Below are 25,271 nucleotides of genomic sequence, written 5' to 3' on the forward strand. Positions count from 1 at the left end.
TGATCACACCCTTCAAAATGAGCCTTCCGTCCCTCAAACTGTACCACAGGGAGACGTATCCTGCCATCTCGCCGACACTCCCACAGCTGAGCCAGTCGGGAAAGACCGTCATCGTCTCTCGTGGCAGCTCAGGAATCGGCTTTGCCATTGCGCGCTCCTTTGTCACCGCAGGAGCCGCTCGCGTGATCATTCTCGGCCGGCGGCGGGAAGTTGTCGAGTCCGCTGCAACGACCCTCAACCACGAGGCAGGACGCGACGTCGCAGAGGGTAGAACGGTCGACGTCTACAGTCTTCCCGCCATCGAGGCGCTCTGGTCCACCTTGCATGCTCAAGGCATCTACGTCCACGCTCTGGTCTTGAGCGCGTCTGCCTACGGGAGCAAATCGCATATATTGGAGAACACACTCGAGAGTACCTGGGGGGGATCTTGAGGCCAACGTGCGCTCTCCGCTGGCCATGACCCTCGGCTTCTGGAAACAGACAACGGGAACGGGAAAGAAGGCAAGCAAATTTGGACAAATCGTCTACTTAACTTGAACATACATCGCCAACTGGGCTTCAGTTTCTTCTCAACGTCTCCACCATTACGGCGTACATGTGGACGACCATAGGCGCGGACCGTCCGACATACGGACTAACCAAGAATGCCGCACTCGCCCTCGTCCAACAAATCGCAAAGGACTCGAACCCCAACGAGCTGCGGATTGTAAGCTTCCATCCCGGAGGCATTCTCACTGAATCAGCGCGAAAGGAGGGGTACGCTGACAGCGGGTTTCATTTTGACAACGGTACGCTCGCCAACAACCTTTCCACGGCCTTTCCCTACGTAAAATGTTCACTGAATCCGCGTCGACTACCAGAGAACCTCCCTGGCCATTTTGCCGTCTGGGCCGCGAGCCCGGAGGCTACCTTTTTGCACGGTCGGTTTGTCTGGGCGAACTGGGATGTCTTAGAGATGAAAGAGGACATTGGAAAGCGTGTCCACGAGGAAGAGCACTTTCTCAAGGTCGGTGTTGAGGGTCTCTCGGAGAAGGATGGCGGTGCGAGGTTCTAGTGGCGCTGTGCAGTGGTCTACAATTGAACGGTTGGCCGATGGCCCAAATACACGATTCGAGGTTCTCTTCCTAGTATCACTATTGAGTTTTATTGTGTTGCAGCATCTGACAATAACTCATTATTGCAGTGCTTCGGAATGGCTCTGGTCGTACGCCTCGCGATCCAGAGGAACCCACGTGTCCTGACCAAGACGAACAAGAACACCAGCACAATAGGTATGATGACGGCAATGGCGATCAGCGCCAGCCAGGGGTTCGAGAGTACGCGTACCATCTTGGAGGAATTGTATACCCCTTTGTAAGGCATCATCCTCATAGGTAAGAGTACTGATGTAGTTGGGTTGGTGACGACCAACGAATACCGGCTGTTGTATATAGTTACCCCTTTTTTTGTTTGCATACCCGGAACCCCGTGCTCTTACTATCGTTTCTAACCTCCTACATCGTGTCATTGACCTTTGGCAATAATAATCATTCAAACCATATCTCTTTGACTGGATTCGATTTTTAAATTGATTATATACTAACATCCGATCGTGGCGCACTGCGGCTCGGGATCCCGTAACCGGTAAGTGGAGCCTCCGGGATTCGGCCGGCCGTGCAAGGACACGGACCAGACGTCGGCCAAGCCGCCAAGGCGGCCAGGGGCAGCGGCGAGCCCACTCAGGGCCGGCTGGGAGCTTGGCTTTGGTTTTACGGCGTACTTTATTTGTCTTGAGGAGGCTGAATACACGTAGCCAAGGATCCAAGACAAGCAGTTTGTGGGGTAGCGTTACATTCTACCCACATTCCGTGCTCGCCCCTTTTGCTTGGAGCCAACGCGTTCACCTCGTTGAACGCCAGCCCCGAGGAGGGACATGGATCGAGGGCAGAAGCAAATCTCTTTCCTGACGCGTCGTTCCGTTTAACCTTATGTTCATGTTTATTCCAACGTCTGTCCTGTCTTCCTTCGTACGCCAAATCGCCATTTCTCCCTCACTCGACACACACATCCAATGGATATGGCGGGCATTTGTCGCTGTCTGTGGCTGGTCGCCTGGATGTGCCTCCTGGGCGGCAGCCCAACCATGGGCGCCGACACCGACTTTGAAACGGGCATCAACGAGTTTACCTCCATCTTCCCGCGCAACGAGATGTATGCGCCTTCGTATCTCTTCCCATTCGTCTTCGCTTTCCACAACTCAGCTGTGACTCGGTCACTGCCCTTCAGCATCCGCATCAATTTGATGAAGTGGAACGAGAGCACCAGCGACTGGGACGTGATCGGTGCAACTCCCGTCGACACGGAAAAGCTGGCCAACGCGTCGGACAGCGAGCCGTTCTTTGCCCACCATGTCTACGGCGACACATTCAACACAGAGGCCTATTGGACATTCTCGTGGAGTGTGTATTGGTCCACCTGCATTCAAAAGGGGGATCTTTATCCTCTCTTTTCTCGGGGAAGCTATACATGGGACCGTGTGTATTTTACGACAAAGGAAGGGGCCCAGGACCCTGAAGATAGCCTTGCTGATGGAGAGTCACAATGCTCAGAGTTGCAGGGCCACGTGTGGAACATTACGGATGGTGTCAGCGAGTACGATGTCGATAAATCTGCCTGCGCCTTCTTCTCGGCCGTGACACCCACTCCACAACCATGCGAGGCACAGGTCGGTTCCGAGCTCGTAGAGAGCATCTATGCCTCGGCTACAGCCAGGGTCTGCCGTTGGGATGATTCGATGATTGAGTGCCCTGCCGACGAGGGCGACGGGGAAGATACGGGGGTGAGCATTCGCGGAAACCTGGCTATAGCTTGGACGGCATGCTTGGTTGCTTTTGTCGCTGGCTTCGGCCTTTTTTTCCTGTAAACAATCATTAACTAGACAGTACTGTCCCCAAGGATCCCAAATATCAGCGTGTGAACCATGGCAACAGTGCCAGGAATAAAACTACCTATTGCTTCACCTGAGATAGCGGGTGAAAGAAGTATCTCTAGGGCCCGCACTATCTCCGTTTTTTGATCAACGGACTCGAGCCAAATGAAATTCCGCCCTCACAGCGAGTTACTAGTAGTAAATAGTATTGAAGAAGACTAATTAGTCTGTACATGGTAAGCTGTTATTTCATGTGATTTCCTTGAACACACGTTCATTTCGCTCCGGAGGTAGCCTTCCTGGCCCCCCCAACTCCAGTCCAGTCCTCGACGCCAAGAAAGCGCCCCTGAAGTAACCTGCATAATGTAACCAACAGAAGGTCCACCGGGGCCTTGGCCGCCTTGGAGGAGGCAAGGCACCCGAGGAACGACATTTGGTTCACGGAGAGACTTTTGTATCCTTCTTGTTCGAAAGCTGTCCGGGCCCCAACAACGCCCCAGCTCCTCGCTCACTCTCACCAGCCCAGTCAGCCATTTGCAGTATTCATACAAGGACCGTTTGGCATTCTTTCCCTTGTACAAGCCGTAATGGCCTCCTCCATTCTCACAGCGACCGTGAAGATCTTCTGTCTCATGCTGGCGGCGTCAAAGATTGACCCAGCGCAAGGCGACGTCAGTCCGAGCCGTCGTATCGATGCGCGCTAAGACTCAGCGAACTGGACCGAGCTCAAATGCGACAATCTTGGCTGGGACGACCGCACAAATCTGTCCCCAGAAGAGCGATGGCACCAAATGGATGCTTCCACCGCGTGGTCCGACTTGGTCACTGGCTGGAAAGAGAATAAGGACTTGTACAGCTCGTTTTCTTCTTACATTGGTCTGAAAATGGGAGTCGATAGTGCCTTTGAATGTGGCTCTCTGGAAGACGATACTCTGTGGCGCGTATCTACTTTCCTTTGTGGCAGCGAAAAGCTCGGTCCCGGCAGAGGTGTCGGCGGGCTTGCCATTGTCAACTCTTTCGTGGCCATCAATGGAGTACGTCACGTCGCCCAACTCGACTTTCTAATCGTGCGCTGACCCGGAAAAGATGTTTAGGACTGTGGAGGACACTATAACGGACTCCTTCGCTCTGGATTTGAATACTACCGGTACTCTCGATAGCTTTGCCGACGACTTTGCCCCGGGTCCTCTGGAACCCGACACGGCTTGGCGCCTTGTCTTGCTCGATGTCTTCACCATTGGAGCTTCGGCGGTGCTGGGCCCCCTTTTCAAGAATAGTAGGTCCCCGGCTGAGGCTTTCTTATGACCTTCTCCTCTGTTGTTGTCAAACATTAAAACACATGCGCTCTACTGACAATTGGGCACCCTCAGGAATTGCCGATTGGCCCCGGTTCGCAGAAGAAGGGTCTAATGCAGCAGCCAAACTGAAGAACACGACGATACTCGCAGTTCAGCAAGGCACAACTGTGGCCAAGGACTTGCTGACCAGAAATCCGTACGTGTTACCATTGCTTCTTATTCTTGGGGGTCTTATCTTTAACAGCAGCCACCAGGGCCGAATGGGACTCGGACTCACAAGACGATTTCAAGACATACAGTACCACTGTGCTTTCTAGCTGGCCCAATCACGTCGTTGACAACCTGAGCGTCTTGTTCGACGGTTCGGACGAGTCCATCGACAGACTAGGCAATATGATTGCGGACGGAAGTTTCATATCCGGCAGCGCCAGATGGGGGGGTGGCGTCGTCAAAGATGAAAATAGCCAGACACTGAAGAGCTCTGTTGCTCGCACCTTTTTTGGCATTGCTATCTCTGAAATCTGGAGAATGTCGGGTACGCATTCATTCGTCATCGACACGGGCTTCGATTGCGATAAAGACCTGTCAGACCTTCTGCAAGACGATGTGAGGGACAAGACGGGAGTCTGTCACAACGGCAAGCGATACTTTCTGGGGGTGCCCGAGGGGAACTATAGTCCCTGGGACGGAACATACGGCTTCTCGGTGCCGCCAGGCGTGGACGCCTTGGGAGAAGACAGTCAGTATGGGGGTGTCACAATCGAAGATGTCATTGTCGGGTAAGGATCTGTTGTCGTTCACATTGACCCCTCAAGCTGACAAGGCACCCAAGGTCCCTCAACACTTTCGAGGCGAATGGGGGGAATGACGCCCCTCGACCCCAGGACCTGAATGAAGGCGACATCAACGACCTCGCTGTTGCAGATGATATCAGGACCCCCGGCCTCATGCGCCTTCCAGTCTGCTCCCCTGAGACCGCTTGGCGGTCGTGGGGCGAGGGAGATGCCAGTGACAGCGCCGTCTATCCTTGCAACATTGTCGAAGGTAAAGACTGATGCAGCATGTCAACCTTTGTTGACCAGACGAGCGACGCATCACCACCTATGAAAGAAGGCCTCTAACTTGGATTGTCAAAAACCTCCAAGGCTTTGCCGACAAGGAGTGGCGGATCGAAGAGGCGAAAGGCCAGGTGGAACTGGGGATTTCCGGTGGGTGTGAGTTTGGCGCAGAGCCGAGGCATTCGCCCAATGCCAACCTCTCGTACAACGTTAGTTCCCAGGATGTTATCAATCTCATCTTAAATGCGGTTAATAAGTTTGGCGGCAGCGGTCGTGTCGGGGTGAAGGGAGACATGGACTGCAAGGGGAGCAGATGATGGGCCATTTACTAGAGGAGATTGTCCTGCCTCTTGCCATATCTAACGATGACACGACTCAAGAGAGTTGCTCGATGTCGACGTGCTTAAACGGTGCAAGGCTTCAAACGAGGGCGGTGGCCATGCGCAAGGATGCTCTGGGAGGGCGAGTCCTGACTCGGTCTGGTGCACTGGCGGAGCTATCTAGAGGCGTGCCAATCTGCCGTATGGAAGGTATCGGATTACTACGAAAGGCCATCTTCACACAACTCATTCTCGTACGCGTAGTCTTTAAGGAAGAATTAACAGCAGCCGTGACATATTATCTCCCCCCAAAAGCCATTGTCCCCTCTTGGATGGCCAACACTCGTGTGGCAATTGGATCTGAGATAGCTACAGGGTAGGCAGACCAGAAGTCGGTTGATAGAAGGCTAGGGGTGGCACCCATATCAAACAAGCGCTGTCAATCTCCGCACCAAACATATGCCCACGTGTCACATATGAGTCGTGCAATGTAGCCCCACCGTAAAGACTTAATTAAGTTCATTGTAAGACGTAATCATGTAAAGATCGTCCGGGTCATGCACCCGGTGGCTTGGCTGCGCCCTCGTCCACCCGTCTTGGCGTCGTGAGTTGCGTATAGTTCACGCGAAGCGGTTGCAAATTTTGCCCTCACTCTTTTAGCACAGGGCAAACGGTACATGTATACATGTAGCTATAACCATTCCGTTGCCAGCATGGCTCTTTCCCTACCGATTGAGCTTTTGGGTCAACCCTCGGCTTCTCAATTTACCAACCCATCGTACAATGGCTGACGAGAATCGGCAAACAATTCGACACGAGCTCGGGTCGCCATGTCCCGAATCAACACCACCTTATACAGCCGTCGGAAGCGCAGCCAGTTCATTCGTTTCGCCGCGTGCCTCTGAGAGTCCCGTCGAACTGCCTGCTGAAACACCTGCTGAATTACCTGGCAAACCCCCGGCCGAATTCTCATTCTCCAAAGGTACGTCCGACGGACCATGTATCATCCAGATTTGCAACGACTAACCCTTGATCAAACAGATGCCAGGGTCGAGATTGACTACAACTCTACGCTGGTACGCGCCCTTGGGACACTCTACCCCACGCCCTCCGAGAAAGTCCCAGACGTCCCTCCGCCAGAGTATTTCGAAACGGCAGAGCAAAGTTCCTCATGGGCTACCAAACTGAATGTAGTCATTCAAGTCGTTGGCAGTCGAGGGGACGTGCAGCCCTTTGTCGCTCTGGGAAAAGAACTGACAAGACGAGGCCACCGCGTCCGCCTTGCAACCCACGACACCTTTGATAACTTTGTGAGAGGCTCAGGCCTCGAGTTCTTCCCCATCGGTGGTGACCCAGCCGAGCTAATGGCCTACATGGTCAAGAACCCGGGTCTGATTCCTAGCATGAAAAGTCTCACGGCCGGCGAAATCCAGCGGAAGCGGCACATGATCCGCGAGATGCTCGAAAAGTGCTGGCAGTCATGCCTTCGACCCGATCCCATGACGGGCGAACCCTTTGTAGCGGATGCGATTATCGCGAATCCACCCAGCTTCGCACACGTCCACTGCGCGCAGGCACTCGGAATACCTGTGCATTTGATGTTCACCATGCCCTGGAGCAGTACCACCGCTTTTCCACACCCACTCGCCAACCTCAAGAATGTGGACAGCGATCGTCGGCTGGCTAATTATATCTCCTTCATCGTGGTCGAATGGATGACATGGCAAGGGTCAGTATTACCCCATCATCTGGCGCGGAGCACATAAGCTCTAATACAAGAGACAGACTCGGCGACGTTATCAACAAATGGCGAAAGGCCATCGATCTAGAGGAAATCGCCATGTTTGATGGGCCCGCGTTGGCGGACACTCTCAAGATACCGTTTACATACTGCTGGTCACCTGCTTTGGTTCCCAAGCCGGCCGATTGGCCTTCACATATCGGTCTGTTTTCCACACAAGCCCAACTTGACCTCCTCTGGCGGCCAAGGCGTGACTGACAGCTCACAGACGTCTCCGGATTCTTCTTCCGTGACGCGCCCCAGTTCACACCACCGCCCGAGCTCGCTCGATTCCTCGAATCCGGTCCTCCACCAGTCTATATCGGGTTTGGCAGCATCGTGTTGGACGACCCCAACGCGATGACACGGACCATTCTGCACGCCGTCCGGACGGCTGGTGTCCGCGCCATCATCTCCAAGGGCTGGTCTGACCTTGCCGGTGAAGGAGACGAGAAGATCTATTGGGTAGGAGACTGTCCACACGAATGGCTCTTTCAGCACGTGGCTGCCGTGGTCCATCACGGTGGCGCGGGGACAACTGCTTGTGGGCTGCGCAACGGGAAGCCTACCGTCATTGTGCCCTTCTTCGGAGAGTAAGTCATTGTGCCATTGTCAAGGCAACGCTGGGGCATATGCCTCACTCGCTGTTGAGATTCAAGCTGATCCTCCTGCTAGCCAACCTTTCTGGGGCGATATGGTGGCTAGACCAGGCGCAGGTCCCAATCCAATCCCTCATGCGAAACTGACGGCAAACAACCTCGACGAAGCTATTCGATACTGCCTCTCGCCCAAGGCAGCCGCTGCCGCCGCGTCTCTCGCCGCCAAAATGGAATCCGAAGTCGGGGTGCAAGCTGCCGTGCAATCGTTCCATCGGCAACTCCCCTTGGAAAGTATCACGTGCGATCTGATCCCCAGCGAGCCCGCTGCGTGGTTGTACACCAAGGCGAAGCCGCCTATCAAGCTTTCCAAGATGGCGGCGGAGATCTTACTCAGACATAACTCGGCCATCGCCAAGCACTTGAAGCCATACCGTAGCAAACCTATCCACATCCGAACCGAGCGATGGGATCCCATTTCAGGGGGGGCCTCTTCGATTGTGGGAACTGCAGTAGACATCACTGGCTCTATCACTGGCATGGTCACCAAGCCAATTGAAGAATACAAGAACGAGCGCCATCGACGGGCTCGGGAGCTCGAGACGCTCGGCACACAGACACCCTCAACAGAGAGGGCCCGAAGCGAAGAAACCAGTGTTAGTGACCGCGCATCCGCCACGACTGTCCAGCGCAACAACGCACCGTCAAGCTCTATAGCAGGCAAGATGGCCGGAGCATCGGCCAAGAGCATGGGCAAGATGTGTTCGGCCACGATCAAAGGCGGCCTGGTTGATTTCCCGCTTGCCATCACCGAGGGGTTGAAATCAATACCTGGGTATTACAATGGCGGTGTCCGCGACCATGGACCCGTGACCGGCTTCAGGAGTGGCATGGCAGTCGCGGGCAAGACGTTTGCCTGGGGATTTGTAGATGGATTCGGCGACCTTTACATGCAGCCGTACAGGAACGCCAAGAAGCAGGGTGCTCTGGGGGCTGTCAAGGGGTTCGGCAAGGGGGTCGTGAACATGACGACCAAGACCAGCGCCGGACTCATGGGTTTGGTGGCCTATCCAAGTGCCGGCATCAGCCAGTGCTTGTGGGCCGCCGTCCACAGCTCGACCATAAGGGAGGTGGCTCGCCAGCGGCACGTCGAGGGTGCTTGGATGGTGGAGAGTGGGCGGGCTGCTCATGTCGATAGGAGTGAGTTGAAAGAGACCTTTGCGCGATGTCAGGACCGAAAGCGCCGGCAGGATGGGTAGAGGCCCCCCTATATGAGTGTGTGAATTGTACTAGAAGTCCAGGGAATTACAATTGGCAGTGAACATACACAGGAAACGGGATCATGACACGCTAGCTTGTTCATCGAGCCCTTGACGCGACTCAGATGCCTAGACTGGCTGATATCGACAGACCTCTGAGACCGAGTCGCGCACCATTCGCGATATACAACCCGGAATCGTTGATCTCTCTTCGCGGCGTAGGGCTCAACTGCCTCTCTGCATGTTCGGGCGGCGCGTGTCACTCCCATCAACAAGAGCTACTGATCTGAATACTTGCGCAAGTGTCCATGCACATATTTGATAGCAGTGACTGAATGATGTGGGATATGATACATGTACAAATACGTACCACACGGGAGAGCAATGCGAGCGATGCGGGGTCGTTCCACGTTAATAGCAGCCTGAGAGTCCACAAGTTTGTGTTTTGGCTGGCAAGATCCCGCTTGACGACGAAGAAGGGGGCGCAGTCTCCGTCTTCATCTTCAGCTGCGCCTCCGATAGCCAGGCAACTTCACATTTGATGGCGGTCCACTGGAAGAGCTTTCCAACTAGAGCGCCGGCCAGAGTGAAGCTCAGACATGGTCATGCGCGATATACTCAAGATACCGCGTCAAATTGAACACTTGCTGCAAGGAGGTCAAGATTTTCCACCTCAAATCGTCCAAAAGCCTCTCCAGATTCGTCCTTTTCAGCTACCCTACTGCCCGGGTCACGAGGACCAAGAGTCCATCACTGAACGACATGATCCCGTCAAATGCACAGCGAGCCAGAGGGAAAGACAAGCAAATCCGAATATCCGGGAATCGGGCCAAAACGGGCTGCGTGACTTGCAAGTGAGCTACCCAGACATCTGTTCATTTGTCATTTGTTGACAACCGATAGGGTCAGAAGAGTGAAATGCGACGAGGTGAAGCCAAATTGCAAACGCTGCACCAACACCGGCCGCAAATGTGATGGCTACGAGCAGACGAGCCAGCCCTTGGACTACAACGACGCTCAGCACATTGGCAGACCAGATCGCCAACTGTCCCCTTTTCCCCGAAAAGATCACAGTGCCTGGGAGTACTACTATCATCGAGGCCGCCACGACATAGCCGGCTGCTTCGGCTCGACGTTCTGGGCAGGCCTGATCATGCAAATGAGCCAGAGTCAAAGTGCCGTGCATGATGCCATAGTGTCCATCAGCATCATGCACGAAGCAATTGCCCGCCGCGCCAGCGACAGACAGCGTGGTAGTCTGGGGGGCAGGCCAGATGTCTTCTACACGACAGCACTGTCCAAGTACAACAAGGCAGTGCGAACGTTGAACCTGGACATAAGCAGCCGGAAGACGGGAGTTGCCTTTCTGACTCTTGTTTGCTGCATTCTGTTCGTCACCTTTGAAATGCTAAACTCGGAACACGACATGGCCGCTCGGCATATCGAATCGGGGTTGGAGTTGATTGCCATCGAACTTGAACAGGCGCGACAGCAACAGAGCTCTGGGACGGATCTGCAAACACCTGTCAAAAGCCTAGAGCTGAGCATGACGTCGACTCTCGCACCGATATACAATCGCTTGCTGGTTTCTCTGTACTTTTCCGGCAGGCCGACAAAACTTCTGGGCAGTGCCCCAACACCTGCTTTGTGCGCGCTACCAGTCGCCCCAAAGTCCTTCTCAGAGGCACGCCAGGGTCTCATGAAGCTGACCACAGGCATTCTGAAGTTCATCCACAACGCCAGCGACCAGAGATACTTTGGGTCGGCGGATGGGTCACTTCTGGAGGCCCAAGCTGAATGGATGCAATCTTTAAGGGTGTGGACCGATACGCTTGTTGCCATGACGGAGACTTTGGGACTACTCAATAGAGAGCAGAACATGTCAATGCTCCTTCTATTTGGTCAGTCCCTCACAGTGATGATCCTGCTTTCGACATGTCTCGTGGCGGGGGAGACAGCGTTCGATGCGCACTTTTCACAGTTCCAGAGAATACTGGACGTCTGTGGTGCCTACATGGAGTTGCAGGCATCGACGACGGGTACAAGCGAGCAGGTGCCGACTTTCACCTTGGACATGGGTATTATCCCTCAGCTCTACTTTGTCGCCACCAAATGCCGTCACCCGGTACAACGCCAGTCGGCCATCGGCCTCCTCGCGGGATACAGCTGTAAAGAGGGTATGTGGGACCCAACTCTGTACCTCGGCCTCGCGAGGCGGGTAGCCGAGATTGAAGAGGCATCGTCGGCTCACCCCGGGCGAGATCTACCACCGGAACATGGTCGACTATGGTCCGCCACGGTGAAGCCAAGTCGACGCGCAAGTCGCCCCGTCTTCAGGTTCTCCTACAAACCAGTCGAGATGGGCGGTCGCGGATTGACGTGGGAGGAGTCGACCAAATCGTGACAAGAGGAGGACGGAGTGTGGACTGGACGACGGAGGAGAATGCAGCAAAGGCTACCAGCTGAGGAACGGTGTGGGAAACGCTAAAGAGATCATTGTGAAACCGCTTTTTATAGACGGCCTGTGAAATAGAGAGGGATTTGAGAAGATAGCGAAAATAGCCTTTCGTAGCAAATTGAATGACTTGCCTGACACTGACCGACACCATTCTAAGTTAGCAGTTGACATTTGCGGCGCTGACGCTTCACCTAGTCCCCCCCGACCTAGAAGGGCTGACTGGGAAAATGTAAGCTCTGGGGATCAGAAGAGAAACGCTTGAATATATGTTGGTATAATACAATATTTTGATAGGCTTCTGTACATGTCCGTCGGGCCCAGCATCCTCATCTATCACAGCCGCCACGCGATGCGCAACTGGATGTCACGATTCAACCCTCCATCTCCACAGAAACAGCGAAATCCACTCACGATCTCCAGTGTATCTGCTCAGAGAATGTCCATTCTATCCCCAGAACAACTATCCAGAACATCTGTTCAGACTACGTCTTCAAGTTCCGTGGACGGCTGGAACACAGGCTTCATTTGCTCTCGCACCTTGGTCCGCTGTTCAAAGGCGTACGCCATCCCGATCAAAGTTTTGCTTCGCTCCATTTAGGCCCGAAGAAACTCAGCCCAAACCTATAGAGTTGCTTTAGCAGACGCGCAAGTATATTGCCAAGATCATCAATTCCATGATGAATCAGAACAGAGCAGGGTAACTCACGGAATCCCAGGACCAGAATAGACTAGATTGGCGTCACCTAGGGGCGTGATGGTGACGTTTGTCCCAGGTTTGTAAAAGCCCAGAGGGACTGTGATAACGGGCGATCCGACAATGGAGGAGACTTCGGACGCCCAGGTTGTCGGCAGCACAAAGGCATCCAGATTGTACTTTTCCAGAGTACCCGGAAGACCGCCCACCCCGCCGAGGAGCTGCTGGTTATACTGATGCAGAGGCCAGAATTCAGGGGATGTGTTGTTGATGCCCGCCTCCACGCAGAGATCCCATGACGAGGTGTCCTTTGGCGGGTAATCTTCCAAGGGGTATTTTTGGGTAAACTCCCTAATGTCCGCTTGGCTGTAGATTTGCTGTGGGTTCTTCTCCAGGCTCGCAAGGTACTTGGAAATGCCAGAGACAAAGTCCGCGCACAGCACTCCGTAGAAAGCCTCCCGGCCATTGGCGAGGAACTCATCGTACGCTGCCAGGTCGGTGTTGTCAACCACTTCTGCACCCGCACCCTGTATCGTGGCAATGGCGTCGTCGAACGCGTCAAAGATGTCTTGGTCCGATGGCGTCACGCCAGAGAGCAGATTGCGAGGAATTCCGATCCTTGTCCCCGCCAGCCCGGATGTTTTGCAGGCAGAGACGTACTGCGTGTCCATTGTGGTCGGGATGGCGCTCGTGTAGTTGTCTGCTGGGTCCATGCCACTGATAGCCTCGAGCCAGTAGGCCGCATCCTTAACTGTCCGCGTCATTGGACCGACCGTGTCATGGTGTTCGCTATACGGGACGACAAGATAGCGTGACGTGAGCCCGACTGTCGACCGGATCCCGACGAGGTTGTTCCGCGCAGACGGCCCCAGGATACTCCCGCCCGTCTTCAGTCATCGACCAGTGTCAGCATACATGTCCTGAGATGCATGGATGGAGGCAGAAAAGACTCACGTCTGTGCCAAACGAAGCTGCGGCAAGGCCAAGAGCGCTGGCAACGCCACTGCCGCTGGAGCTACCGCCAGGGTCTTGATCCTCTGCGTATGGTCCGATGGTTTGCCCGCCCACCGCACTCCAGCCGGTCGATATGTTGGACGACCTCCAATTCGCCCACTGGTTCATGTTTGTTTTCCCCAGAAGGATGGCGCCAGCGTCGCGCAGCTTTGCGACAACGGTTGAATCATGCGGCAGAACTGAGCCCATCAGAGCATACGATCCGGCTATTGCGTTCAGAATGGGGTTTCATAAAAGCCAAGCTTTGCTTACCTGTTGTAGACATCTTGTCCGCCGTCCCGATATTGGCCTTGAGAAGGACAGGCAAGCCGTGGAGAGCACTAGAACGTTGTCAGACTGTGAACTAAACAGGCTAGAAGAATAACACGTACCTTCGCCTCGTGCCCTGCTTTCTGTCTTTGTCCAAGTCGGCGGCAATGGCCAGGGCGTCATTTTTGATCTCAGTCACAGCAGAGAGATGGCTTGACTCCTTGATTCTCGCAATGTACGCCTAGTTTTGGTCAGCGCGGGTCTAATCTCATTCGAGCAGGTGTCCAAAGACTTACATTGACGAGGTCTACACTGGTGAACGTTTCATCATTTAGCCCAGCAGAGATCTCATCGACGCCCGCCTCAAGCAAGCGAGGGAAGATCGAGCCGTGGCTCGTCAGATTGCCCTGCTTTATGTTGACGGCCTGCGAACATGGTGATGTTGATGCCATGGCCGACAATGCCCATTGCAGACAGCAAACCGTGCTGAGTGCTCGGATCCACATGCTGGCGACAGAGTTCAATGGGAAGATCGAGAATGAGTAGTAGGATAGCAGCAGCGAACAAAGTGGCTTGTTTCTCAGGCTGTAGAGGGGGATTTCTGAGCCAGATGAACTGCAAAGAAACAACTTGGACATGAGACCCTGGACTTATATCGTTTTGCTATCGTTCTAAAAGTGGTGGGCAAGTCGTCGTGATTCGCTTGCTCGTATGCGCTAATGCTTCTTCTAGAAAGACTACGTAGGCTGATCGTTGACCCATAGGGCTTGGGGCAGTGCCACACAAGTACAAACAAACCTATCTTCAAGTCCCACAGTAGCACGAGTCATGTCCCCCGACTTCTAGGAGTCCTTGATTAAATCACAATTGCGAATTGGACATTGTTTCGAAACAAAACGTATACCTCCACTCTGACATCACCAGGCCCAAGGAAGTATTGTACGGTTTAAATACCCGGCCCCTGAATTCCGTGTTGACCGTTGAACTTGGAACGAGATACGCCACGACAAGTGGCGTCCCGAGGCTGTCGCAACAGACACAGGGGTTCCAACCAGCTGGGATTCTTACCCTGCAAAGAGAACCGGGAGAAGTAATGTCATGAAGCTCAGACCTTGCGGTAGCAGTTTGCCTTTGTGTCGTAGAGAAACTCACGCACCGGAATTGCTCGGAAGTCATTACGAACTCTAGACAGGAGGGTCTGTTTAAGCAAGTTTTGGACAGTCCGGTAGAACAAGTCATGCTTGGTGAAAAGAACGCTTGCGCCGGTAGAATCAGACATACTGTCGGAATTCAGATGTCGTTCTCATAATTAAGCGTGTTAAAATCAAGATACCTAATTCGTGGATTCCAAGGATTCACGAAGCCATACTCAACCAGCACACGCGAACCTTGCGTTTTGCAACAGCCATTTCACTTCCTCAACAACCTTCTCCTCTTCCCTCTCAGCATCAAGAGGCATGACATCCGTCTCCTCAGGCAGTGCACCCTCGTACACTTTGAGCTGACCCTCGACCATCTTCGCACTCATGTAGTGCCCCTTGCGCGCTTGGAGTCTCTCGATCAACACCTCGCGCCCTGCCTGAAGATCCACAAACACGCTGTCGACACCCCTTTGCGAGAGGTGATCCCGAATCTGCGCCCGATACGTGACACGAAGCGCCGAGCAACTCACCACTACTGAGGGATAGCCAAGCTCGTCAATGGTCTCCACGGCACGCGCACTTATGCGTCTCAGCCACCCGGCCCTGTCCTCATCGGACAGCGGCGTGTCGGATCGCATCTTTTCCACCGCGGCACGCGTGTGTATCGCGTCGCCCTCCACAAACGGCACGCCTAGCCACTGTGCAATCGCTGTCCCTGTGGTCGTCTTACCCGTGCCGCAAGGGCCAGCCATGAAGACCGCCGTCCTCCGCTCAATGGGGGATTTCCGCTGCCAAGCACTGTGCATAAAGTAGTCAATGAACTTCTTGACAAAAGATGCATTCACCTCGGGCGCGTTGGCCAACGCCGGCGAAAGGGAGCATGCCTTGTCCGTGGCAAAGGGTTTGGAGGGAGTAAACTCATCCTTGTCGTACTTGGAAGCGAAAAAGTCGACGAGCTTGATGGGCGGGTTGGCCTTGGGGTCTGGGTTCGAGGCACGCAGACGACGCACCCACTCTTTGGGCTCTACTTCCTCAAATTCAAGACCAGATGAGCGAAGTGCCGGAAGGAGGTCGTCCACAAAGCTAAAGGTCTTGGGGTGCGTCACATTCGTAAAGCCGCTACCCGACTCGGAGAGAGATATGTCAGCAATGGCGGCGGCGACAACGTCAACGGGGGTCCACGATGGCGTCTCTGGCAGTTTTGGCAGAGCACCAATGGTGACTGCGGTTTGCATCATCATCGGGATGGCCTCTTGGGCGTTCCACACGCCGTGTTGGGTGTCGCCGGCAATTTGACCGACGCGAAGCACACGTGACGTGATGCCCTGCGCCGCAGCACGAGCGCAGACATGTTCCGCAACCGACTTGGACTGCGCGTACCCCATGCCTTGCGCCCACTCCAGCATTGGCAGGGCCTCTGGTATAGGGGTCACGGTCGAGCGGGCACACGTGCTGACGGAGGAGCAAAAGTTCATGGAAGCGCGGGTTGGCGAGGAGTTGCAGAGGGCGAGCAGATGGTTGACGCCTGTAATGTTGCCCTTTTCGAAACTTGTGAGCTGCATGTTGAAGTTGACGGACCAGGCGCAGTGGATTACCGCACGAAGGTTTCGGCCCACGGTATCGTAGACGTCGGGAGCCAAGCCTAGGTGTGCATCGGCCAGGTCAGAGGGGTGTGCCACGATCTTGCGACGGGAGGAGAGGGGTAGAGCATGGTACACCTTGCGCTGAAGCATGGACTCCTTGATCCGGGTGAGAGCTTGGCTCGCATTGCCACTGGAACGTACGAGGCAGTAGATTGTGTGAATGTCGGGGTTGGCGGAGAGCTGGGCGACAACATGTGCACCGAGCGAGCCAGTTGCGCCGGTGACAACCACAGAGGTGGCCGCCTCAGACTTGAAATTGCCATACTTCTCAATCAACGCCTGCATCTCGGTCTCGACGTCTGTAGTGGTCGAATCAGTACCGGTGCGCAAGCCATACAGAAAGCGACTGAGCTTTTCAATGGAGGGGTGTTCAAAGACGACATTCTGCCCAAGCTTCTGGCCGCCAACATCCACCGTCTTGAGTATGTCACTGCGCATCTGGATTGCTTGAAGGGAGTCGAGGCCGAGTAGAGAGAAGTCTGTGTCGTTTTCGATCTCGTTTTGCGAGGAGACTGTGTTCTCGAGCAGCTGTCTGATGTAGGCCGCAAGCTCCGGCAGCTGGAATACCTGTAGCTCGCCCGAGCCAACGTCCTGCGCATCATACGTCTGTTCGATCTCACTCATGAAAGTCTTGTAGAAGGCTTGGCGAATGATGCTGCCCTTGTCAGTGCGTGGGTACACACAGTCCGCGGGGAGTATGTGAACCATGGTCTTGGAGATACGCGCAAATGCATCGGCGTCCTTGTTCGCGGTGTCAACCACAGGCCAAATGGCGTCCAAGATATCCTCCTGCGACTTTCCAGTCAGGTGGGCCGCCGGCACCACCAGTACACCAAGGTATGGTCGGCCTGACCCGAAGACTACGGCTTCAGCGACGTTCTTGTGGGAGCGAATCTGGCCTTCCATGCCAACGGGACCAAACTTTTCGCCGTTGCTCAGAACAAGCGTATCGTCAAGGCGTGCAATGTACTTCCAGGCTCGAGGGATAGTCGGGTGAGGCTCAAAAAGATCCTTGGTCGCGTAGGATCCGTCAGGCTGGTTTGACTGGACCTTGGCGGGCCAGCCATCCGTGACAACGCATTCGTACAAGTTGGGGCCACGAGGCACCCAGCGAAGATACGGCGTCAGTCGATCGTGTTCACGGACATAGTTCCACTCCCTGTCGCCAGGGGGCCGGAAAGAAGTCATGAGCTGGCCGACCTCGGTGGCGCCGTAATGGCCAACCAGGTTCACACCACTGCGCACCAGGGTATTACCCAGCTCGTCGGGGCAGGCGGAGCCGCCGTACATGACGATCTTGAGCTCTTGCAGGAGACGGATGCCCTCTTCGGTCTCTGAGAGTAGCTTTAGAGCGTAAGGTACGCCATAGAAGATTTCGAACTTGTGCTGGCGCATGATCTTGATCAGATAGTCTTGCGTGAGGGGCAGGTCCGCATTGTACATGTGCAGCGACCGACGCGCATACACGGCGCGGAACAAGTTGCAGATGCCGTGGTTATGGAAGAGAGGCAGGGTGATGAACGCCTTCATGTTCATGCTCATGGCGTAATTGGGCAAGCATGACTTCTGGGTCTGATAGATGGGCTTGGGTAGCCCGGTTGATCCGCTCGAGTGGATGATCCAAGCGATGTTGTTCAGTTCCACCTGGGGATCAAGATGTGCATCCAAGCGCGTGTCGCCTATGATGTCGATTGGGAACTCAAAGACATTTCGCCCGGCAATCTCACAGATCTGTACGCCTGGCATGCTCTGGTGCACCAGATTCGCCATGTCCTGGTGCCTCGCCTCGACCATCAGTGCGCTGGCTCCAGTGGTGGCCAGTAGGGACTCAATGGCAGGCTGCGGTATCCTCGTCGACAGCAGTAGGACTGTGTGGCCTAGTTTTGTCAATGCGAGCATGGTGACGAGATACTCGAGATTCGAAGGCCCCATCAGCGCTACCACTGTAGGCTTCTCCTCTGACGAACGCCGGGCCGGGAGTCGAGCTTCGTAGTGTTTGGCGACACGCCACGCGAAGACGTCGAGTTGCTGCATGTTGTAGTCGACAAAGTCAATGCCAGAGGAGGGATATGAGACCGCATGATCATAAGGATGGAGCCTTGCCCGACGACGGATAAGACTGTCAATTGTGGTAAGAGAAGAGTCGTCATCGTCGCTATCAGCGTCGACTCGCAGCGCCTTTGCGTGAGGCAGAGGCTTGTCGGCGTCATCTTTGAGGGCATCCTCTCGATGGGTTGGGACGTAGACTGAAGTAGGCATTTTGACGTACGTCGCCCTCTGTGTTTGTGTGGATGAAGGGTATCTTGGTTCGTCTCAAGACACTGCCATCAGCGAGGATTGCTTTCGATTATGAGGACATGGCCAACTGGACGACCGCGTGGTCCGGATCTGCTGATCGTACCAAAGCCGCAACGCGCCATACCGGTGCATGCGCATACCCGGTCGATCTCTGACGGATAAACCTCCAACAGATCGGGCGGACGCACGCGAGGGTAGGATTGAGACACGACGGATACTTTTCCGGCATTATTCCAAAGGGCGGCGGAAGTTGACGGAACCCCGCAACATCTCCATGTTACAACGTGCGATATCCGTCCACACCAACAAACTTTGCGTCTCTTAGTCCGTGCTCTAGTTCGCTTCTCCTCATCCCCAGGTTCCCCATACACCAGGACGACCTACGAACGCTATCCCCAGAGCGACATGCTGTCTGCAGGCCAAGGCTGTGGAGGCCCCGGTCATTGAGGGACCCTACCCCGGACACACTCCTTGACTCGTTCTCCGCGGTGTGGTTGTGAATATCCGTCCGTCCTCTTCTGTCATCTCCTCCTCCCGGCATGGCACTCAGCGCTGGCTCTTCATCGAACTCCTCAGCAGATGCCGCCTTGCCATCGCCATTGATCCATGTGCCGCTTCTCCGCTTTGTTCCGTCAAATCGTAGCAACGGCGTGGTTGAGGCAGCCTCCTTTCGGCACTCACCAGACCTGTGGCCGTACAACATAAAGGCAGGTCGATGGCCGCTGTCTTATCCTTCCATGAAACCCGAATCTCATCGAAAGCACAAGTGGTTTTGCGCATGCTTCCTGTAACCAGCTGAAGCCTGAACGAACAAGTCTCTTGAGCAATCCAGGGCAAGCCACCACGCCCCGTTCGACGGACGCTTCCCGCAAAAGCTTCTTGTAGCCGTCAGACATCTCGTGACTGGCACGCGCAACCACCGCCCACAATGGCGTCCGAGAAACCAGATATCATCGAGGTTGACAACCGCTCCGTCGATCGTGATGCTGCCGACCATGAAAAGGCTACAGCAATCCACACGATTGACAACATCCGAGTCCTCGGCCTCAGCAACGAGGATGCAGACTTCTACAGTAGCCACACCGAGAAGCAGCGCAAGTCGATCACCCGAAAGGTAAGCCACTCCCGTGAATGACGAGCCGATCATGGCCGGCTGGGACTGACAGAACACGTGCAGGTCGACATCCGCCTGGTGCCCATGCTGGCCATTTTGTACCTCATCTCCCACCTTGACCGTGCCAACATTGGAAACGCCAAGATTGAGGGTCTAGTCACCGACCTCAAGCTCGACGACATCCAGTACAACATTGTCCTGTCACTGTTCTTCATCCCGTACATCCTTCTCGAGATCCCCTCGAATATCCTCCTCAAAAAGTTCAAGCGCCCGAGCGTCTATCTCGGCATCCTCGTCACGATGTGGGGCATCATCATGACCCTGCACGGCGTGGTACAGAACTTTGGTGGCCTCTTGGCTGTTCGCATGCTGCTCGGTGTCTTCGAGGCTGGGTTCTACCCGGGCGCCGTGTATCTCTGCACCTTCTGGTACATGCCCCGACAGCTGGCGACTCGCATCGCGTACTTTTACTGCACGTCTGCGCTGTCCGGTGCCTTCTCGGGTCTGCTGGCCGCTGGCATCGCGCAGATGGACGGTGTTGGTGGCTACGAGGGCTGGCGGTGGATCTTCATCCTCGAGGGCATCGTGACCGTCGCGCTCGGCGTCAGCTGCTTCTTCTTCCTCATCGACTCGCCCACGCTCTCCTCTCGCTGGCTCCGCCCCGAGGAGATCCGCTTCCTCGAGCTACAGCACTTCATCAAGCAGGGTGGCCGGTTTGCCGACGAGCACGACGACAAGAAGTTCAATTGGCACGATGTCAAGATGGTTGTGACCAACTGGCGCCTGTACATGCAGGCGTATATCCTCATGTGCATCTCGGCGTGCTCGTACGGCACCAAGTTTACACTGCCGTCCATCGTCAAGGGAATGGGTTTCACCAACAAAAACGCCCAGCTCATGACTGCCCCTGCGTACGTGGCCGGTGCCGCGTCCTCCATCTTCTTTGCGCGTCTGTCCGACCACTTCCACTGGCGCATGCCCTTTGTCGTCATGCCTCTCGGCCTGATCACCATTGGCTACGCGGTCATCATGTCCTTCCAGGGAAATCTGACGGGGAGCCATGTTGGTCCCGGATACTTTGCTCTCGTCCTCTCGTGCATGGGCATCTATCCCGTGCAGCCAGCCGGTTCGTCATGGGCGGCCAACAACCTGGCCCCATCCTCGCGTCGTGCCATTGGCGTGGCCTTCAACATCTGCGTGGGCAACATTGGTGGTATTATCGGCAGCTACATGTATCTCGATCGCGAGGCGCCCACCTACGAGACCGGATTTGGTCTCTCGTTGGCCTTTGGTGCCAGTGGCATGCTGGTCGCGATCCTCCTCGAGCTGAGCTACAAGTGGGGCAACGCGAAACGGGCGAAGCTCAATGAGTGAGATTCGGGAGCAGTACAGCGATCGGGATCTGATGAAGATGGGCGACAAGAGTCCTCTGTTCAAGTACACCTTGTAGTCGGGTTGAGGCTCGCAGTGGAAGCGTAGGTAAAGACGAAGTTGCGGACGCAATTTGGCTTCCGCTAGTCTTGCCGGGATGTATAGGGTTAGCAGTAGCAAATTCCGAATTGACATCCTTAGCGGATAAGTTTAATGTGTCGCGACCCAGCATAGTAGTCAACCTCGATAATAATTACGATTGTTTTTGTGATAGAGTAGATGTAATTACAATAAGTTACTTGTGAATGAATATTCCGAGCGCGAGATCAGGACTCAGGCTTCAGGAAAGAGCGTCCGCCTGATTATGTCAGCATACGAAACGGCAAACGGAGACGCGGCCACGGTCCACGCCCCAAATATCATCCAGCACCAAGCATTGACTTCATCACCTCACCACATACATGTATCCAGCCCCTTCATTGCCCATTGCCGGTTGAACGACGCGTCCAATGCGTCGAAATGCGTATCACTGATAGCCGGCAAGCATTGAGTCTCTTGTCATTGCTGTACGTCTGCCGCCTGCTCGTCTCGATGCCCTTTGCTCGTACTGACCATGACCCAGGGGCTTGGCGCTGGGGAGCTGGCGTTTGTCTTCGCGATTCTACATAAGCGCGTCCTTCGGTGCGCTCCTCCTTTTCCGACATGCTAGTAACCCGAAACCATTGCTGACAGGTGGTAGAGCGACCTGTTTTCTTCACGGTCATCACGCTACTCGCCTGCAGTGTCATTCTTCAATGTCGAGCGCAATGGAGCACCAGCCACGGACCGCCCCTCGAGGTCGTACGACTCACGCAGAAACCAGCGCTGCGCGTTGAGCACAAGGGACTTTTTAGAGTGGCTGCGCGCTTTTACGATACATGGACGCGCCTACATGTGCTGTTTCGGACACTGCTCGTCTGTCTCATCGCACGCACGATACTCTTCTGGTACACCTTGCGTAAAGCACAATGCGGCTGGATTGGGATAGAGGTGGGAGCCCCATGAAGCATCTTGGTTGTGAACAATGCGCTGACATCTGTAGGCATTTTTGCCCTTTGCGACGCTGGCTGCCAGCCAGATCATCACATACGCGACCGATCGCCTTGGTGGTGCCAACCTGCCTCTCGACCGCAGCCCTGTGCCTCGACAGTCGAAACGAGTCGTCTACACTATCGTCGCGTTTGCGTGGGCGCTCTGCTCCATGTGGGCACTCGGGAGCCTGCATATCCGCACAGGGGCAGTATGCCCTGTGGGTTGGCGCGTATGGCCCTTGACACCGCTTCTCCAGATGACCATGTGCTTGCTGGACGCTGTGATCCTGGCTCAGGTCTCGAGGCTGCGTCGATACGAAGTTGAGGGGAGGCGCGATACCTCCAAATTTCTTAGTGCACTCTTTATGATGGCAGCTGCGGGCTCTGCCATCGTGGCGGTCTCTCCAATACTCATCGAAATGAGCCTCTACTGGACTCTACGACTCAACGCTGTCGAGATCCGAGATCTACTTCTGGACTCGAGCGTTGCAGTCTTGGTGGTCCTTTGTGCACTAGCCTTGATGGCGTACCTGGAGGCGTCTACTTTGGCGTTCATCATCGCCTCTCTGGGTCTGTTTGGGTTTAGAATACCAAACCTTGGGGCCGGTCCGCTCCTAGCGCCCATGTCGCCCAACTTGGTTCTTGGGTCATCACTAGCTGCCGCTCTCTTGACGACACTGTTGGTCCTTCTCACCAAGCCAAATGACGGAAAGGTCAGAGCTTCCACAACTGCAGTGTTGCACCATGTCACGAGGCTGGGGTTCTTGTGCATTGTTGGCATCTGCGCAATCTGGGCCTTCCTGCTGCCACCGCATGGCGTGGGCATGGCGTTGCCGTCGGCCATTAACAAACTGTTCCAGGTCGCCGAGATGGATGCCCATCAGTGGGCGGAAAAGGCAGCCGCCAGCAAGAGCCTCAAGGATGCCGTGACGGAGTACCGCAAGCGTTATAGCATTGCGCCACCGCCCAACTTTGACAAATGGCACGAGTTTGCCACCAAACACCATTCGCCCATCATTGACAGCTTTGACCAGATTCACCAGGATCTGCTGCCATTCTGGGGTGTTGAGCCTGTGGAGATCAGGGCACAGACGGGGCATATCCTCGCCTACTCGAGTCTCGAAATGGGTGGTCTTCGCATCCGCAACGGCGTCCTCCAGCAGTCACCCCACATCCCGGGCACGCATCGTTGGATGGCCGAGTCTCTCGAGAGGATGATCGCCCCCTTTGCACAGTGGCTGCCGGACATGGATCTGGCCATCAACCTGGGTGACGAGTGTCGCATGACGGTTCCGTTCGAGGACAAGGCAGCCTTGTTGGAGAAGGCGACTGCCACGCGGAAAACGGCCGCGCAGAAGAGCACGGACGGGAACGTCGTGTCCCGCAGATGGCCACAAAAGAGGGAGAAGTGGCCCAAGGACTGGGTAGACGTGCACGGGGACTTTTACGAATCATCAGACATCCCACCTGACTTCTCGAGCAATCTTCGAAAGCCGCTCTACTACGAATGGGTGGCGCCGACGTGTCCTGCGGGTTCTCCAGCGCGAGATCGCAGATGGTGGGATAGAAGCACAGCTTGCATCCAATGCGCGGCGCCGCACTCAATCCTGACCGACGAAGGCGCCGTCATGGCGCATCCGGGGATGGCGAACAACCTTTGCTATCAGCCAGACCTTGCGTACCTGGATGGCTTCATCCTGGCGCCAACCGCTGTGACGACCAAGAAGCTCCTACCCATTTTCAGCCAGTCGCGTGTTGGCGGATTTTCCGATATACTGTTCCCGTCACCCTGGAACTTCAATCTGAAGTCGGAGTACGAGGAGGCGGAGGATCTCGCGTGGGAAGACAAGCAGAACGCCTTGTTCTGGCGAGGCACACCTTCGGACGGGTACGCCTGGGACGGCACCTGGACCGGGTTCGTGAGAGCACGCCTGGTCAATGAGGGCTTTCAACGGGGTCCGATGTTGGACCAGTCCGTCGGCGTCAACGTGTCCTATGCCGGGCGGATCGAGAAATGCCACGCGGCGGACTACTGGGCGGAGCTCGCCACGTTCACGCACTGGGGCAAAGCCACGCTGACAGAGGACTACCAGCCCGAAGCAGAGTGGCCTCTTCCGCCCGTCACAGCATTTGACGAGCACTGGCACTACCGCCACCTGATTGACGTGGACGGCGCCGGGTTCAGCGGGCGATTCCTGCCCTTTCTGCAGTCCAAGAGTGTCGTGTACCGGGCCGCGCTCTTCAAGACGTGGTATGACGAGCGACTGCGGGAGTGGCATCACTACATCCCCATCGACGTGCGGCTCGGGAACGGGTTTTGGTCCGTGCTGCGCTACCTCGGCAGCAGCGAGCGACACGACCAGTCGAAGCACACGGGCGACGAGATTGCGCAGAAGATTGCGACAAACGGCAAGGAGTGGGCCAGCAGGGCTCTGCGGCCGGAGGACATGCAGATATACATGTTTCGCCTGCTGCTGGAGTGGGGGCGGATTGTGGATGATGAGCGGGAGAATCTTGGCTACGTCGTGTGATGTGTGAATCACTAATTAAATCTTTACCTTTACGGGCGGCCTGTCGGTGTTCACTGTTAGTGTTGACCGATTTTCTAGAGCGTGCATCTGCGCCGAGACGGACCAATGCATAGGCCCCCGGTCAAAGTGGCCTGATTCGAGGCCTGCGGCTGAGGGTCGTGCGGAGAGTTCCGGCCGTTCGAGAAGGCTGTTACGTCAGCCGTGGTCCCTGAACTCTATTTACGTTGTCAACGGAGCCGGCATGCAAAAAAAAGGTTTTCGCGGCCGTCCTAGGGTCGCCGATTAGTCGGGTCCCTCGCGCATAATCGTATGATCCGGCCGTGGGTCGTGACAAGTTGGGCAAGCCAAACGCGGCACGGGGACGGGGGCCCTTGACGAGATCCTCGTGGCAAGTTTGCCGGCACCATGAGGAGAAGAATATTTCTAATACGTACGTGCCGGGACGTAGTCAGCACTCGCGGCGCTCGC

At 55.3% G+C, this 25,271-nt stretch overlaps 9 protein-coding genes across 9 annotated transcripts; 7 read left to right on the plus strand and 2 right to left on the minus strand.

Moving 5' to 3' along the window:
* Positions 1-17: 17 nt before the first annotated feature.
* F5Z01DRAFT_699576 (uncharacterized protein) lies at positions 18-1,536 on the plus strand (the record flags this gene model as incomplete). Its single annotated transcript, XM_046266389.1, has 4 exons — positions 18-364; positions 411-501; positions 563-788; positions 861-1,536. The coding sequence occupies 4 exons, from the start codon at positions 18-20 to the stop codon at positions 1,052-1,054; spliced, it is 858 nt and encodes a 285-aa protein (XP_046119697.1). The 3' UTR covers positions 1,055-1,536.
* Positions 1,537-1,945: 409 nt separating this feature from the next.
* F5Z01DRAFT_652091 (uncharacterized protein) lies at positions 1,946-3,120 on the plus strand. Its single transcript, XM_046263264.1, has one exon. It carries the CDS (start codon positions 2,051-2,053, stop codon positions 2,900-2,902), a length of 852 nt encoding a protein of 283 aa, XP_046119698.1. The 5' UTR covers positions 1,946-2,050; the 3' UTR covers positions 2,903-3,120.
* A 249-nt stretch (positions 3,121-3,369) lies between these two features.
* Positions 3,370-5,419, plus strand: F5Z01DRAFT_557238 (uncharacterized protein). Its single transcript, XM_046260672.1, has 5 exons — positions 3,370-3,942; positions 3,995-4,184; positions 4,279-4,402; positions 4,461-4,985; positions 5,039-5,419. The coding sequence occupies exons 1-5, from the start codon at positions 3,700-3,702 to the stop codon at positions 5,259-5,261; spliced, it is 1,305 nt and encodes a 434-aa protein (XP_046119699.1). The 5' UTR covers positions 3,370-3,699; the 3' UTR covers positions 5,262-5,419.
* Positions 5,420-6,343: 924 nt separating this feature from the next.
* Positions 6,344-9,219, plus strand: F5Z01DRAFT_721713 (UDP-glucose,sterol transferase; the record flags this gene model as incomplete). Its single annotated transcript, XM_046266593.1, has 5 exons — positions 6,344-6,566; positions 6,626-7,313; positions 7,370-7,527; positions 7,594-7,957; positions 8,040-9,219. Exons 1-5 carry the CDS (start codon positions 6,368-6,370, stop codon positions 9,217-9,219), a joined length of 2,589 nt encoding a protein of 862 aa, XP_046119700.1. The 5' UTR covers positions 6,344-6,367.
* Positions 9,220-9,687: 468 nt separating this feature from the next.
* On the plus strand, positions 9,688-11,813 carry F5Z01DRAFT_652097 (uncharacterized protein). Its single transcript, XM_046263265.1, has 2 exons — positions 9,688-10,073; positions 10,123-11,813. The coding sequence occupies exons 1-2, from the start codon at positions 9,982-9,984 to the stop codon at positions 11,621-11,623; spliced, it is 1,593 nt and encodes a 530-aa protein (XP_046119701.1). The 5' UTR covers positions 9,688-9,981; the 3' UTR covers positions 11,624-11,813.
* Positions 11,814-11,991: 178 nt separating this feature from the next.
* Positions 11,992-14,086, minus strand: F5Z01DRAFT_735697 (amidase signature domain-containing protein; the record flags this gene model as incomplete). The annotated part of the gene is made up of 6 exons (XM_046266775.1): positions 11,992-12,298; positions 12,384-13,258; positions 13,326-13,591; positions 13,638-13,705; positions 13,757-13,875; positions 13,931-14,086. 6 exons carry the CDS (start codon positions 14,084-14,086, stop codon positions 12,250-12,252), a joined length of 1,533 nt encoding a protein of 510 aa, XP_046119702.1. The 3' UTR covers positions 11,992-12,249.
* Positions 14,087-14,973: 887 nt separating this feature from the next.
* On the minus strand, positions 14,974-18,836 carry F5Z01DRAFT_557294 (NRPS-like enzyme). The gene has a single exon (XM_046260673.1). It carries the CDS (start codon positions 18,676-18,678, stop codon positions 15,004-15,006), a length of 3,675 nt encoding a protein of 1,224 aa, XP_046119703.1. The 5' UTR covers positions 18,679-18,836; the 3' UTR covers positions 14,974-15,003.
* A 697-nt stretch (positions 18,837-19,533) lies between these two features.
* Positions 19,534-21,302, plus strand: F5Z01DRAFT_557328 (putative MFS transporter). The gene is made up of 2 exons (XM_046260674.1): positions 19,534-19,831; positions 19,895-21,302. Exons 1-2 carry the CDS (start codon positions 19,646-19,648, stop codon positions 21,203-21,205), a joined length of 1,497 nt encoding a protein of 498 aa, XP_046119704.1. The 5' UTR covers positions 19,534-19,645; the 3' UTR covers positions 21,206-21,302.
* Positions 21,303-21,500: 198 nt separating this feature from the next.
* On the plus strand, positions 21,501-24,817 carry F5Z01DRAFT_557350 (glycosyltransferase family 90 protein). The gene is made up of 4 exons (XM_046260676.1): positions 21,501-21,768; positions 21,825-21,883; positions 21,942-22,231; positions 22,284-24,817. Exons 1-4 carry the CDS (start codon positions 21,722-21,724, stop codon positions 24,801-24,803), a joined length of 2,916 nt encoding a protein of 971 aa, XP_046119705.1. The 5' UTR covers positions 21,501-21,721; the 3' UTR covers positions 24,804-24,817.
* The last annotated feature ends 454 nt before the right edge of the window (positions 24,818-25,271 follow it).

The sequence above is a fragment of the Emericellopsis atlantica genome (genome assembly GCF_019669845.1).
Source record: "Emericellopsis atlantica unplaced genomic scaffold F5Z01scaffold_9, whole genome shotgun sequence".
NCBI classification, from domain to species: domain Eukaryota; kingdom Fungi; phylum Ascomycota; class Sordariomycetes; order Hypocreales; family Bionectriaceae; genus Emericellopsis; species Emericellopsis atlantica.